The 14,833-nt window shown below is 37.0% G+C and overlaps 2 protein-coding genes across 7 annotated transcripts in view; one reads left to right on the forward strand and one right to left on the reverse strand.

The window, feature by feature from the left end:
* MYEF2 (myelin expression factor 2) overlaps nt 1-7,666 on the forward strand; it is a 29,295-nt gene extending 21,629 nt beyond the window's left edge. For 2 of the 5 annotated variants that reach the window (XM_026856254.1, XM_026856258.1), the window contains exons 14-17: nt 2,153-2,224; nt 3,409-3,617; nt 3,720-3,771; nt 5,615-7,666. In XM_026856254.1, coding sequence (XP_026712055.1) covers nt 2,153-2,224; nt 3,409-3,617; nt 3,720-3,771; nt 5,615-5,778 — 497 coding nt within the window. In that variant the 3' untranslated portion in view covers nt 5,779-7,666. The remainder of the gene's footprint in view (nt 1-2,152; nt 2,225-3,408; nt 3,618-3,719; nt 3,772-5,614) is intronic. The other 3 variants (XM_026856255.1, XM_026856257.1, XM_026856256.1) reach the window with 2 other exon arrangements.
* Nucleotides 6,215-14,593, reverse strand: SLC24A5 (solute carrier family 24 member 5). 2 transcript variants are annotated; one of them, XM_026856259.1, is made up of 8 exons: nt 14,405-14,593; nt 12,987-13,070; nt 12,792-12,895; nt 12,372-12,472; nt 11,295-11,578; nt 10,327-10,533; nt 7,381-7,482; nt 6,215-6,841 (listed from the first exon to the last, which is right to left on the reverse strand). In XM_026856259.1, exons 1-8 carry the CDS (start codon nt 14,469-14,471, stop codon nt 6,519-6,521), a joined length of 1,272 nt encoding a protein of 423 aa, XP_026712060.1. In that variant the 5' UTR covers nt 14,472-14,593; the 3' UTR covers nt 6,215-6,518. The 2 variants fall into 2 exon arrangements, with proteins under 2 accessions (XP_026712060.1, XP_026712061.1); XM_026856260.1 differs by lacking the exon at nt 7,381-7,482.
* Between the last annotated feature and the right edge of the window lie 240 nt (nt 14,594-14,833).

Here is a 14,833-nt window from a genome sequence, read left to right on the forward strand (position 1 = left end):
GGTGGGGTGGGGGGTAGAAGTCATAATAAAGTGTAACTGATGTGCTTCTCGTTGAGCACTGGTAGTTGTGTAGAAGTGATAGGAATGTAATTAGCTTGTCAGTTGAGTTACTCAATGTCTTGGAATGAATGTTTTGAAAATCAAGTATATGCTTTCACTCTGTTTACTTGCAACGTAGGATAAACATCTGTTTCCTGAGTGAAAATCCAAAGCCACTTCAGTTATAAATGTTCATGTAAGCAATAGACTTCTGAGTCGTCTGGTAACATGATGGTTTTGAAATACATGAACATGGCAACTGTGAGGAACTGATGTGGAAATGATTCATTTGGTAGATCCAGAAAGCTTCAATTTATAACTTGTCAGCAGTCTTACCATTTAAATGCTGTTATGAGAACCAAGATAAGAGTTTCTCATTATATCCTTAAATAATGGAAGGAAATTGTAGGGATTTACAAATATAATAGTTAATAAATACAGTGTTTAATCAGGGAAGACCCTAGCGTACTCGTGTTACAAAATTTAGGTTAATGGCATCTTAAAAGGAAATGCTGTGAGTACATTTGGCTTTAGTATCCTGCCAGTTTCAAGGAGGACAACTTAAAACAGTGTTTGATTGGGCTATGGCATCAATTAGTGAAAACGAGGATGTTTGATTTGCAGCAGAATCATTGTTGTTGCCATTTAAATTGCGAAAATTTTGAAGTATTCAAAAGATCAAAGGTTGTGTCATGGAGCATTTCTAAGCACGTATTTTTTTTGTTGGTAAACAGCTAGTGGGAGGAAAGGTACAGGTAAAGTATGTCTCATGTCAGAAGTAGATAAAATCTTGCTTAATAGGATTATCTGAGTGTTCATGGATTTTTTTGTTGTTGTTTTGGTAGGGTTTGTGTGTTTCATGTGGTTTTGGCTTGGGTTTTTTTTTAAATGTAACTTAAACTTGGGGAGTGTTTTTTTTCTTTTAAAAGAGAGTGGGTGTAACTGGGATGCACTCACAAACTAAGGTCTTCTAGCTCTGGAAAAGTGGGGATTATTTTTCCTGATTCTTTTTCAGGGCAAAAACCAGTCATGTGACCAGCAATCTCAAAATTTGACGTGCTATTTCATTGCAAGACCCTCTCTGGCGTAATGAATAATTATCAAGATCTTCCTCATACAAACTGTTGGCTGAAGTACTGGGAGTAATCCTGTTGGTGTTGAAACTTAGTAGTTTTAGTAAACAGGCTAGTCCATATTTTTTGAGGTCTTAGTATGGCTATGACAGCTTTTTCTCTGAGAGGAGACAAGTATTTACCACAAGAGACTGGCAGGGAACAATTGTTGCTGTTTTGAACTGTGTGGAGAAAATGAATCTAATCAAAGATTCAGCGGTGACCTTTTTTAAGTATTGGAACAGTGGTGTCTAGCCCAAAGACAAGTTACCGATCTATTTTGCCATAAGTAAAAACTGAGCTGTTTCTTTTAGGTATGAAAATCAAGCAAGAAAAATGCAGCTGACAGTTCCACTCTGTTCTGCAGTGACAGGGATGTAGTTCTTCTGAGTTTCTACAATTCTAGAAGCTCCCTTGGGATTACTTTCCTGAATATTAGCACTTCAATGAAAAGAATTATTTTTACCCCACTGTATACTCAGCCTCTGATACCATTCTGAGATTCCATGGTTCTGAGAAATAGCTTTTATTAAGTATCAATTAATTTTCTTTCTCCCTTTTTCCCACCAAATTCCATCACTCTTCACCTGCAGTAGAGACAGACTTTGGGAGAGCTGCTCCTAGCATTTCCACTGGTTTCTTAAAAATGGGAGAAACTAAGGCAGTTCTGTACTATGAAGGTCAAATAAGATGAACCCTTCAGTTTTGAGGCCGTTCTTCCCAATGTGGCAAGTAGCTCATTTACTTTCAAGATGTTTGTGCTGCTGACAGACTGAGAGGGGAGAAAAGCTGGAAAGAAAGTGGAGTAGCTTAAATCCCATCATCGAGAAGGAGGAACTAACGTTATTTACTGGATGTTTCCTATTTAGTTTGAATAATAAAGGCACAGGTTAAAGTGTTCTGTAGAAAACACTGAGATCAGTGCACTTCAGGGTGTGCTTTGTTGTTGTCACTAACCAGTGGTTTCAGTGTATGTGACTTTATTATTTTTTTCTGTTTAGGTGGTGCAATGATTGGTGTTTTTGCAGGAGGAATGGGAGCACCTAGCATGGGCCCAGTAAGATCTGGAATGAGTAGGTTAATTTGTTTCAATAGAATGTAAATGCATAGTCAATGTAATGATACGGTGTACATGTCGTTGTATTGGAGGGTTTCATTGTAGTGCAGTGTCTTGCCCTGTTGGAAGAAGTAGAATTCTGTTGCATGTGACTGCAAGTCTAATAGTTTTTAAAGCTGCTTTGCTGAGGTAAAAGTTCAGGGGAAAACTTGTTAATACAGTCTTTCCCTTAATCTTAGTTTTGAAACGGTGTTAACTTCTGGTTTGGAGGGAGAAGTGATTCTAATAAACTTGTGTTTCATAAAAAAAGACAAATAGGCACAGTTAATTTTGTGAACTTCATGAAGCTGGACTTCAGTAATCTCTTATCATTGATATAAAAAAAACCAGCCTTGAATTTCAGATTATGATTCAGTTTAATTTTGTGCAGAGCTGCAATACTGAGTTTGTATTACAGCAGATCTCCTGAGTTCCTCAGGCTAAAGCAAATGAGAAACTACCATCTTGCTAGTGACAATCGTGAGAGGCATAAGGCTTAACGAGAAGGTCTCTCATGAATGATCTTTATAGTCTTGCTTTACATTAATTTTTAATTATGAATCCGGAAAGATTATAATAGGATATTTGAATGCCATTGATCTTAGTTCTTTATTATATATTCATTAATATATTTCATTGCACGTATCATAGGGAAGTCCATGCTCTTCACTGTACTTGCAGTAAGACCTGTTCTCTCCAAAAAATTCTTTCTCTAGAAGATTAAGTGTGGCTGTATTAAGTAAAGCTGAATGTGAATGCAGGAAGCAAACAGTAGTGTATATGGCCAAATTATCTGTATCTTAACATTGCCATGGTTAATTTACTTGATCTCTTTTTGATACAGGGTATCAGATTTTTATTAAACTGGACAGCCTTTAAATTTCAACATTTTACTATATTGGATGGTGTGGCCAGTAACGATGCATTTTGGTTTTTACTTTCATTTTAGAACTGACACATTGTGCCTTCTAATACTTTGACTTATCTAGTAGCATGGCTAATATTTTAAATCACTGTGCATGTATGAAGTTGTTTTGTGTTACAGCAGTTTTATTACACTTATTTTTCTACTGACACAAAAGAATTTTATTTTTTTACAAAATACTTGTGCATTTTATTACTAAAAATAGGTTATTATCCTCCTTTTCTTTCTCTGTGTAGGTGGTGGAATGGGTGGTATGAACAGTATGGCTGGAGGAATGGGAATGGGGATGGATCGGATGAGTTCTGGTTTTGATCGAATAGGACCAGCTATGGGTGGAGGCCTGGACAGGAACATCGATATTGATCGAGGATTTGTGCCAGGCCCAATGGGAAGTGGCATGAGAGAGAGATTAAGCTCTAAAGGCAACCAGATATTTGTGAGAAATGTAAGCATTTGAATACAGAGAAACCATGAGATTGTGTGCATGTTTGACATGCTCTTCTTCTTTTTGTAATATTTTGTTATTAATAATGCATTTTTATTCTAGCTTCCTTTTGACTTGACCTGGCAGAAGCTAAAGGAGAAATTCAGTCAATGTGGTATGTATATTAATCTTATACCCTGCTCAGCTCCATTGACTTCATGTTTTATATGGTGTTTGCTAGTTAAGGACAGGAAGACAAGGTTGTTGCTTTCTTCTGAAGAAGAGTCTGCCTAACATCATCTTTCTGACTTCCCCCACCTTTCCTGAGTTACATAAATAATTTTCAGGCATGATGTAACACATGAGACCAAGGTATAGTATGGGCTGTGTTGGCCCTGAGTGCTCATCTGCTATAACTTTTAACCCATTCCATTAATAAAATTACTCTTTGAGCTGCATTTTTTTTTGAAGCGGGTATTAGGTATCCTCTGGCTAACACAGAGTATATAATGTAGGATTTATTTTGAGACAAATGGATGCAGGGGCCTTGGCCTGTCCAGGTTATGAATTACTTCCAGAAATGGTGCTGCATCAAATCAAGAGTTAGTAATTTTGCCAAAGTGGCAGATTTGTGTTTTATGCAAATAGATGATCCTGATTAGCATATTTGCAGGCTGTAATGCTTACTCTCTACATTAAGAAATAAAGGCCTTTTTTATATAAGATAGATTGCTGCAAATATCCAATAATTCTTTTTATCTAATTAAGAAAAGTTGTCTTGTCACAGAACTGAATGAAAAATGAAGCTCAGGTGTAGAAATATGATTGTTTTGTTTTGAAAGTGCACTTTCAGGATGGAAAGATTTAACTGAATTAGAGGATGACTTATTTTGGAGAGACAGAAAAGACAAATACTTTAAAATATACTACTGATATCTAAGATAGTCTTCATACGCCTATTTGTAGATTTGATACAAATCAGAACTCACAGTTCCAACTATGAACACCTGAAAATTTTGAAATATTTTTTTGTAGCTAGAGGATAGAGCAAAACAGGTTCTCTCTTTTTTTTTTTTCTTTTTTTTTTTTTTTTCCCCCAAGTCTTAACTTCCTGGTCAACTTCAGATAGTTCAGAATTTTTAAAATTTTTTTTTCGTGATCTCCTTGGCAATGATGCCAAGTAGATCATGATGTAGTAATTATGTTGAATTAGGAATTCTAAGCACAAATATAAGCAACAGACTGTATTCATACCAGTATTGTAAGAAAATACAAAGACCATGTCTCCATATGTTCTATTTCTTGCAGTGAAAGGCCAGTCTTCTATTACATGATATTTAAAAATAAGCTATATATTGTAGGGAAAAGTTTCTTGCCCCTAGACACATTTGAGGGCTCAAGTGTGGTGTGCTACAACATACCATAAGGAAAAACTCATTAGCTTTGGGCACTGAACATTCTCTGTGGTACCAAGACATCCACATAAAAATGCTGCCTCACGAGTTGAGTGTCCAACCTCAAGAAAACGCTGCAGGGATCAAATAGTGCATGCTACTTTTCCACCACTCCTAACCTGGTAACTTTACTGTTTTAAAGGTTCTAACTTTGCTATGCAGCTTCTTCACAAAATCGCTTGGTATGTTGCTGTGATGAACGTGGTGGACTGAACTATAATTCAGTTAATGCCCATCACTAGCTACACTGCTGGCAGTGTCAGTAAATGAAACACAAAACTTGCCCTTAGCCTTTGCAGGGCATTTTATTTCAAACTTGAGGTCAAGTACAGGCATACTTCATCTTACGCTAGTGTGAAGGAAAGATTTGAAGCAGTGGATCTTAATTTGGATTCTTCACTGCTGTCTTGACCTGTGTCACCTTCCCTGAATGAGTGAATATACCATCAGTCTGAAAGTGCTAATTTCATATTTAAAAATGCTTTTTTATCACTTCTGATGAGTTCTTTAAGTTGTTAGTGCACTGAAGACTTGAAATAACTGGTGTTTAACTTATTTATTCAGGTCATGTAATGTTTGCAGAAATAAAAATGGAGAATGGAAAATCAAAGGGCTGTGGAACAGTCAGATTTGACTCACCAGAATCTGCTGAAAAGGCCTGTAGGATAATGAACGGCATAAAAATCAGTGGCAGAGAAATTGATGTACGCTTGGATCGCAATGCATAATTTAAAACTGTGTGTTCAGGAACATTCCTATGTCTTGTTTAGCTTCTTTATCCTAGTAAGTCATTTTTAGTAACATTGTATGCTTACAAAAGCTGTAAAAAGGAACTTTTAAATCCCACCAGCCTTTAACAGTATAGTGTTTAATATACTGTGATACTTGTTAACTGAATCTTAATATGTTTGGTTTTTAAAGACAATTTGCCTGATTTTTGTTGGGTTTTTTTTTTTTTTTTAGAGGCACTGAGCACCTGCAGGTCTCTGTAGACTGTGGAAGCTTTGGATGCTCAGTGCCTTTGGAAAATTAGGCCAAGTGTCTCTAGTCATTCAGTTTAAATGAATGGTTATACTGTTTTTAATAAAATAAGCCATTTTCTCTGTTAATCTCAAGATTGCATAGTGGGATTTGTTTAGTATTTTCTGACTTTCATTTTTTTTTCCCCAGCGTGTATCAACATTGTAATGTAAAAACTAGATGTCTTTTTTTTTTCAGAATTTTGGTTTTATATGTGTGTTGTAGTCATACTGTAATTCTAAACTCTAAAAGAAAGGGCTCCAATTAGGCTGTGATGTTTTCATTCTACTTAGCATTACTTTAATGACATGGTTTAGTTCTGTAAATAAGATTTAGAGCCCAGTGGGAGTTTTGATTTTTTTTTTTTAATGTTTTATTTTAACTAAATGAAGAAACTGGTCTTTCTCTCCTGCTTTTATTTTTCCATCAGTATAATCAGTGATTAAAACTAGTTACCACAGACCCTTGTAGGATTGTTCCCAATGATGCCAAGTTCATATAAAATTGTTAACGTAGTAAATACTAAGTACAATACAAGACAAATTGCTCCCAATTTTTTATCTATTTTCCAGCCATTCAGGTGAACTGCCAGAAAAATAAAAACAACAGAACAGATAAGAGAAATGGCTGTGTATGTCAAACCACTGCTGTTCACTTCTATGGGTCCTGATGTATTTATGAAGGCAGTTTTTATAAACCAGGGTATTCCCAAACAGAGCATATCAAATACGTTGGATCCTACAATGTTAGACATAGCCATATCTCCATTTCCTGTAAAAGAAGAAATACAAATAAGTCTGCTTAATTGTATTGTATGAAATCACCAAACTGTTTTGGAGGAACAGACTGTCATCCCTCAATTTCTCACAGAGCACCTTTTTCAGACTTGTAATTGAAAGAACTGTAGTCACGATTCTACAGAACATAGTTTTGGGTACCACAAGCATAAAAAAGTCTCCCTGAATCACCAGCATCTGCACAGTTGCACTTAAAATAAGCTACACAGACTATTATCAAATCCAGTCACGTTTAAAATACCAAGACCTACAGTTGTGTTTTGCAGTAAAACTGTAACGCTTGATCTACAACAAATCAATCTAGAATATTTCTCTGAGAGGTTTTTAAATGTCTGAGCCACAGCTTCTTCAGGTAAGCTATTTATTTATTAGTAAACTTAAATTAAAAACTTCTGCTCCAGATTCTAGAAGTTACTCCTTGAATTTCTGGAAATGTTGACCAGAATTCTTTTTTTTTTTATAGTAGCTTTTAAACGCATCCATTGGAATGAGCCTGAATACTAAAATCATTACCTTTTCGAGCCACCAGCACACTTGCAACTGTATCTGGTAAACTTGTTCCTGCTGCTAGTAATGTGAGACCCATTACTGACTCTGGAATTCCCAGTGTTTCACCTGCAGTTGGTAAATAACGGTAGAAAATGCAAGTATGTTTTTAGTTTAAATTTCATCTAAAGAAATTGCTTTGGACTTTGTTTGCTGGAGAAAGGATTCGTAATCATACAGTAATTTCAAAAGCAGTCTGTCAGCTAACTTGACTAAATACGAGGTGACTGAACCATGAAATAGTTAAGAACAAAGAAATATCATCCTGTTCTTGTTCTTCAATCAAATGAAAAAGGAATTGTAGTATTGTAACCATCTATCTTAACAAGTTTCTCAGACACCTGAGTGGAATCAGTGGTCAAGACAATACCAATTATTAATTTTTTCTTTCAGATACAGTAGAAGTTTAAACATCTAACAATTCACTCCTTTTTTTTCCCCCTCAACTTCTGGAAAATATAATAGTCTTCTATGTTTTGGGGCATCTTATTGTTAGTGCTCAGAAGTCTCATGAAGCAATAACTCTTATAATCACCCAGTCTTTAAAGGGGGAGGAAAAAAGCACATGAATTTTCTTGGGGAGGAGGGTCATTAAGCTCGTTACTACAATACTGTCTCAGCTATGTGGCTTTACGATTTCACTCCAATTAGAAAGTTCTTTTGTTGGATTTGGAAGAATCAAAATGCAGAATTTTTATATGACTTGTAAATGCAAGTAATCCTTTAGAAGCGTGAGTTTCTTTAGGTAAATACTGTTTTAAATTAAGAAGAGTTACTGAAACAGCAGCTCACTTCTCACTTTTTTTTTTTCCAGCCCCGTATGTCCTGTAGGCATATTAATTTTTCACTTAAAATACAGGCATTCGGATCTTCAAAACTGTTCCAGCAGTTGTACCATTCACAAGCATTAACATACTGAAGTATTTAATACCTCTATTCAAACTGTGAAGTAACTAGTTTTTCTTAAAACTTTAACTGAAAAGTATCTTTTTGTTGAAATCTGAATTCTTAATTGCAGTATTTGGACACTAATAAGAAGAGTTTTCTTAAAATAAGAGGCATTATTGTGTAAGCTAGGCCAGCAATGTTTAACTAATATATACCAGCTTAGTCTAGATCAGCCCCGTAAATTTCTGTTTGAAACTCTTTGTTGGTTCAGAGGAACTAATGTGATCCTGTTGCAGAATTTGTACTGGTATTTATTCTTCCATCACTCCTAATGTAAGAGCTTTGTAGGATGAGGGACCAACAAGATCAGCTTTTATAAACCATCCAGACCGGAAAATAATGGTTCATGCCAAGCAAACTGAAATAGGAATGAATCAGCCTTCTGTACCCAGCAGTTGTTTCTAGCCCTCTGAAAGTTACAAGATAGAATCTAAACTCAGGTCAATCTAATTTTTCTTATAGATAGATTTATCTTTTATTTAATATGTAGGGGGTTCTTTCCTGGCAACTGACCATAGAAAGAGAATGGTCTTATTTTTCTAGCCTTTAGTTAGTTTTGTGTATCAGTAGCAATATCTTGCTATAGTCACATTTTCTTTGCTAGCAACAAAAAGGTGTTAGGTTTGTTCTTGACCATCAAAATTTAGTCCCCAGCTCTGACACCTCTGTGACATTCTGATAGGCTGTTTATGCAATGACAGAATCTTTGAGTCACCCTTCATGAAAACCTGGACTTGAATATAATTTCTAGCATGTAAATAGAACATACTTGACCTAAAAGTAGTGGGCCAAAGAGCCCAGTACTGCTTGCGGTGAGTCTTCAAAGTGGACTAACACTAATACACTGTTTGAATCTCCACTGTACCTACTTTGATATGAATTAGTGCTTTGTCTGGTAGAACAGCAATAACTTCCATTTGAATCCATTCAAAGGCTCCTGGCACTCGGACAGTAAACCCTTGCTTCCTTAGATACAAGTGGAAAATTATTTGACCAAGGAGTGAACCTGGTGGATGTTACATCCAGGGATCTGCTAGTAATTTCTCAAAGGTTTACTAAATGCATAGGTCTGTTTCTGCACTGAACAAGGAGTTACTTGGTGAATCTAAGTTGGAAACAAGTTTAGGATGCTGAACTAGTAGAATATTTTGAGTAGAATTAGTGAGCTGTTAATGTGGAAATGGCAAGCTTTGAAATATTTCTTTCCTGTTCAGAGGTATTTTTTTTCTGCTTGTTCTTAAAACTGGATTTTTCTGAAGCTGACTAGAGAAACAGTGAAATAAGGAGACCTTTAATATCTCAAGCTATTTTTAAGATACTGTTTTTACACACAAGTTCATACCCCTTCTCTAATTTAAATGCAATTATTTTACTGCTTCACTTGATGATGCAGTATACATACAGACACCCCAAGAATGTTTAATAAACACATGTTATGGTTGAAATAAAATAATACCAAAACTTTGGAGGGTTTTTTTGGCAGTTAATACCAAATCTCTTACTATAGCATTCAAAACAAATATAGGTATAGAAATAATGGATCTTTTACAGAACCCTGAACCTTTCATTCCAGTCTTGGTGGATTCCATGTTTGTCAGACTTCACCATGACAATTTTATTGCTGTGCATCTAGTTGCTTCACTTGATGAAGCAGTTTAAGGAAAGTGTTCTGAGTAAATACAGGCTGGTTTTTGTAGCCATGTCAACAAATTCTTATTCATGTGATGGTAAGCAGTCTGAAGCAGCTAAACTCTGAAGTGGTTTTCAGTAGCTGGAAGAAGGTGGCAAACTAAGCAGTCAAACGTAAGTTTTTGCTGGGTTTGTTGTTTTTTTACAGCAAAGTATGTGTTGCTAAACTGACTAACTGTTAATTGTGGAAAGGAAAAGACTTCACAGGGAGAAAGTGTTTTTTCAGTGATTCTTGATTGGTTGATTCTGTATAGCAGCAACACTCTGGGTACCTACCTGCTATTGTTATCATCCATACAAGAACATAAGTTATTGCAGAAATCCATGCTGCTGAAATTAAAAATGTCACCATGAACCAGTTCCTCCAAAACTGTCTTCTGCAATCTGGTATAGTCAGATAGAGTAGTGTAATAATAGGGAGGGATAACACCCACAAAATTCTCTTCATATCTGCTTCAGGCATGGTGAAGACACTTGGATGATCTGTTGAAGAAAAAATAACTTTTAAAATTGTAGTGTTCCTTGAATCCACAGCATACAGTTGTATTACTGGCCTCTACTTGGAAGAATACTGAAAAAAGCTAAAAAATACTTCCTCAAGTTCTAGCTGTAGTTTTACCCAGTACCTACATCGCACTGGACAAAACTTTGGAATCAAATGTTCTTTATTACTATGTCACTACGAGAACGAAGGTGGATGAAATATAAACTTTTCTATAAAGGTTTGTAAAAAAAACCTTTGTCGGGAGTAAGTAGCAACTGCTGGTTTTGCCTCAGTGAAGAGGAAACTGATGATGTGTGGCCACATCATAGCTATTCCTTGTGCTAGCGTGCATGTTTTGGGCTATGAACCTGCCGTTGTGATAAGAAAGCAGTTCTGTGCTCTTCTGTACCGTCAGTACATCAGTACTGGTGTGTCTTTCAGCTAGTAACTGCATTTTACAACAGGTTTTGCTGGGAGGTTTCAAACGCGCACAGCAAAGGCTGATGGAATTCTGCTCTGCTGTTCTAATATGACATGAATTAGCAACTATCCAGCATTCCTCCAGCAATTAACTATATAAATACCACTACTCTGATTTTGCTTAATGTTATATTCCAGGGAAGAATAATGATTTACTTAAATACTATGCTGGAGTTCTTTTATGAACAAAATCTCAATAATATATCAGAATCTACTCTTTGTTAGAACTGATGCAGATGGGCACATAGAGTGCTAGAAACAACTGTAATAATACTTATACCTTCAGAGATTTCATCAAGCCCATGCAAGCTTGTGGAAAGGTGAGAGTAGTCCAGCTCATCTTGAAAAATTCCACTATCTGTTCTTGATTGTTGACAAATGAGAGGTCCGCTCTCTTCCCTCCATCCAACCAGTGGCTGCTGCTCAGCATCCTCTTCCATAGCTTTTGTAAAACGCATACAGCAGGGACTGAACTTTTTCATGAGGTATTGGTTGATTTTAATGTCAAAACATAGTACCAGAATGTAACACCCATATATCAATAACAAGGATGCACTTTCATACCTAGAATGAGAAACAGATTTTACATAACATGTAATATAAAAATCCCAACTCTTTAACTTGTTGAAATGGCTGGCATAAGGAGAAAGAAAATTTGCGTGAGTAGCAAAAGGAAAACGCACAAAAGCATCTATTTGCAGTTGTATGGCCAGTGTCCTGGAAGTTCATGATGGGTATCCCCATCTTTCAGCAGTTTGATTAATTCCTGTCCCCTGCAGAATCTTGTTTGTGTATTGTATGGCTGCATGTTTTCCAGGGGATCTTACTGATGGCACATCTTACAGAACTGAGTCTTCATGTGATGGTTAAAGACAGGAATAGTATGTGCTGTTCTGAATTAGAACCTTCAGAGGCCTAGTGCTGGGCCTGACTGCCTTGTTCAGGCAACAGCAGTTTTTGTTGATGGAAGAGGGTTAAAAGATCAGAAGTTCACGATCTGCTTCTGGCAGACAGATTCTCTTCTTAACAGTGATGCTATTAAAGGAAAGGCTCAAAGGGAAACTATGAAGACGTAATTGCTATGCCAAAACAGTTATGATAGAAATTGTGAAGTCTGTACAGACAAACCTATGCAGCTCAAGCTTTATAAATACGCAGGGTTTGAATGTTTAGGTAATAATCTTTACAAGCATTGTGACTTTCTACATTTTTTTAAAAAGCCAACAGGATGTTAGTGAATAGCAGTTCAGGCTGCTTGAAGTTTGGGGGTTGATATTTTTGTTTGTTTGTTTGCATTTCAAAACACTGTCTCGCTAACCTCCAGTCAACAAGAATTCAACACTACTTGTGCTCTTACCAGTAAATTCTGTTGTCAGATATCATCGCAAGGACGGCTGCTACACTAATTGTATATGCCAGACAGTCTCTAAACAGCGGCCAACAGGATAGCCTCGAAACCTGCAGATCACAGAATCATTTACTTTTCTTAAACTCGTCTAATACTTTCACCAAGTGCTGTAAATGCTGCATCAATATGTTGTTTCTATATTATGTAAAAATTTAAGATTCTTAGGAATGACTTAAGTATGATATTTAACAAGTTAGTGTTTTTAAAAACTTTCATAGCAAGTTATCTTAAAACTGATTACATGCTGGTTTTGCTACTAAATAATAAACTTGGCAGTTGTCATAGTAAGTCTCTCTTGGCTTTTGTTGGCAAATCAGAAAGGATAACCTTTTGGCTCTTAGGAGCAGAACTATCGAAGTTTATACATACCACGCTGGAAAACAGCCCACAGGCTGCAGAAATACCAAGAAGATTATAGATTGCTGATCCAAGGATGGTACTGACACCGATATCTCCCTTTGTTACAAAGACTCCTGTAAGGAAAATGACACTCTGGTACTTCTCAGTTTGGCATGCAAGGAAAAGAATTCTGGATTCTCAGGAGTCAACGCATATATCTCTTACCTAGAAAAGCGGTGACAAGCTCTGGAGCAGAGCTTCCAGCAGCCATAAAAGTTGCTCCAGCAACATCCTGAGAGAGGCCAAGGCCTGAGAATAAAGCAAAAGAATTGCTGCAAAAAAAAGTATTTCAGTAGTCTGTACCCTTTACTCGCATTAGAAGCTACTACAGTTTGATAGAATGAACTTTGCTTACTTTCATAGTTAATCCATTTATTTGAAATTGATAAAAGAATACATTGAAAACACAGCCTCATTTATTGGGCTGATTTATTTCTAACTTTATTACAGAAATAAGATTAAATACCAGAGAAGTACAGAGAATACAAGAGATTTGGGCATGATCTTAAAATGTAAAATAGGCATATGTATGCAAGCTTTAACTCTTTCATATGGGTAATAATTCTGGGGGAATTCCTTGGACTCGAGCTACACAATCCATGTCAAGTCTATCTTCCAGGGAAATCCATGCTACTGTGTCTTCACAGACTGGAAATACTAGTTAAATTGAAACCAGTGCTGCAATCTTAAAATTAAATTCTCGCTTTGTATGGACAGTATAAGAGCCTGTGACTTAGTTGAATGAAATGAGATTTTTGTTCTGGTAAGTTGACTGTTTCTCACTCTGTAACTCACTCATTCTGCAACGATCTCACTCTCTGGATTGAGTTCTGCCCACTGAGAACAGGGATGTGTGGCTGGCCATGGAGAAAGTCTGACAAATGCTTATTTCTCATTAAAATACTACCAACTCTACAGCAATGTTTAAGCCTACGTTTTCTCTAAGTGTTCTGGTCTGAGGAATGTTTTCCAGTGTTCGTGGACGAGTTTCCCTAGGGAATTTTTTTAAATTCTTGGCAACGAACATCTGAACTCTCAGCCAGGACCATCTCTTTAATTCAGCGGTTTGCTGAAGCCAGGGGAATTACAACAGGTTGATTTAGACTGCATAGAACAGTTGTAACTGTGGTATTCCTTTCCCTCCCGTGTCATACCTTTCATGTGTAAACAGTAGCTCATCCTGATAGTTGTTCGCTACTTTGAGAGAAATACAGAAACTGTTATGTCTCCTGCCCCCCCCCCCTTTTTTTTTTTTTCCTTTTACCAGTAACCTACACATACTACTGCTCACCCCGAAGTTATCAGTTTAGTTAATACTGAAGAATTTAAAAGATTTTTTTCCAGGCACAAGGAAAGCAAATTTTAAATGAACGCCTGTGCAAAGTGTAATCAGCGTATGTTTTTTCAATACAATATTGATACATTGTATCAAATTGAATATTGTATTAAGTCTAACTATGAACGGAGACTCTGGAATTTCTTTACGGACTCCAGAGCAGTCTTAACTTTGAAGCTTTTTAAAAGAGAATGTTCTACACCGAGTTGCTTAGTTGTACAGGAAAAAGATGAGGATGGTCACTTACATTCACTGATGATCTCTAGAGAAGGTAGGAAGTAATCATCGCACACAATGGACACAGCCAAAAACATGTAAAGGATAATTATGAAATAGATAACGATTCCTCCATCCTTTCTCTCCTGCGGTGTAAAAAATCCTTCAGGAAACTCCGATGACGAAAGGACACAGCCTGTCCCGTTTTCTGAAAAAGGAGCACAAAGCTGTTACCGGTCCTCGCACCTTTCCGTTTTTCAGGCTGCAGGAGTTCTGCGGGCTGGAATGTAAAGGGGGGGATGGCTTCGGGGGATCTGCGCCTTTAGCGCTTTTCATTTAGGGACGGGGACAGCGGCAGCAGCGCCCCCAGAGCCGCCGCACACCTGGCCCGGAGGGGTAAGGCAGCCCGCGGGGGCCGGGACAGGCTGCGGGGCGCCCCCGCGGTCCCTCCCGTACCTGC

Source organism: Athene cunicularia, assembly GCF_003259725.1.
Source record: "Athene cunicularia isolate RWA chromosome 10 unlocalized genomic scaffold, athCun1 chr10_part1, whole genome shotgun sequence".
NCBI lineage: Eukaryota > Metazoa > Chordata > Aves > Strigiformes > Strigidae > Athene > Athene cunicularia.

What these genes read in the sequence shown, in the direction of transcription:
- SLC24A5 (XM_026856259.1), bottom strand. Translation starts at nt 14,471, where the DNA reads ATGTTTTTGGCTGTGTCCATTGTGTGCGATGATTACTTCCTACCTTCT. An exon ending in GTGGGCTGTTTTCCAGCGTG is followed by an intron (nt 12,473 to 12,791) that starts GTATGTATAAAC and finishes TGTGATCTGCAG; the next exon opens with GTTTCGAGGCTATCCTGTTG. An exon ending in ATGGATGATAACAATAGCAG is followed by an intron (nt 7,483 to 10,326) that starts GTAGGTACCCAG and finishes TACCAACTGCAG; the next exon opens with GTGAAACACTGGGAATTCCA.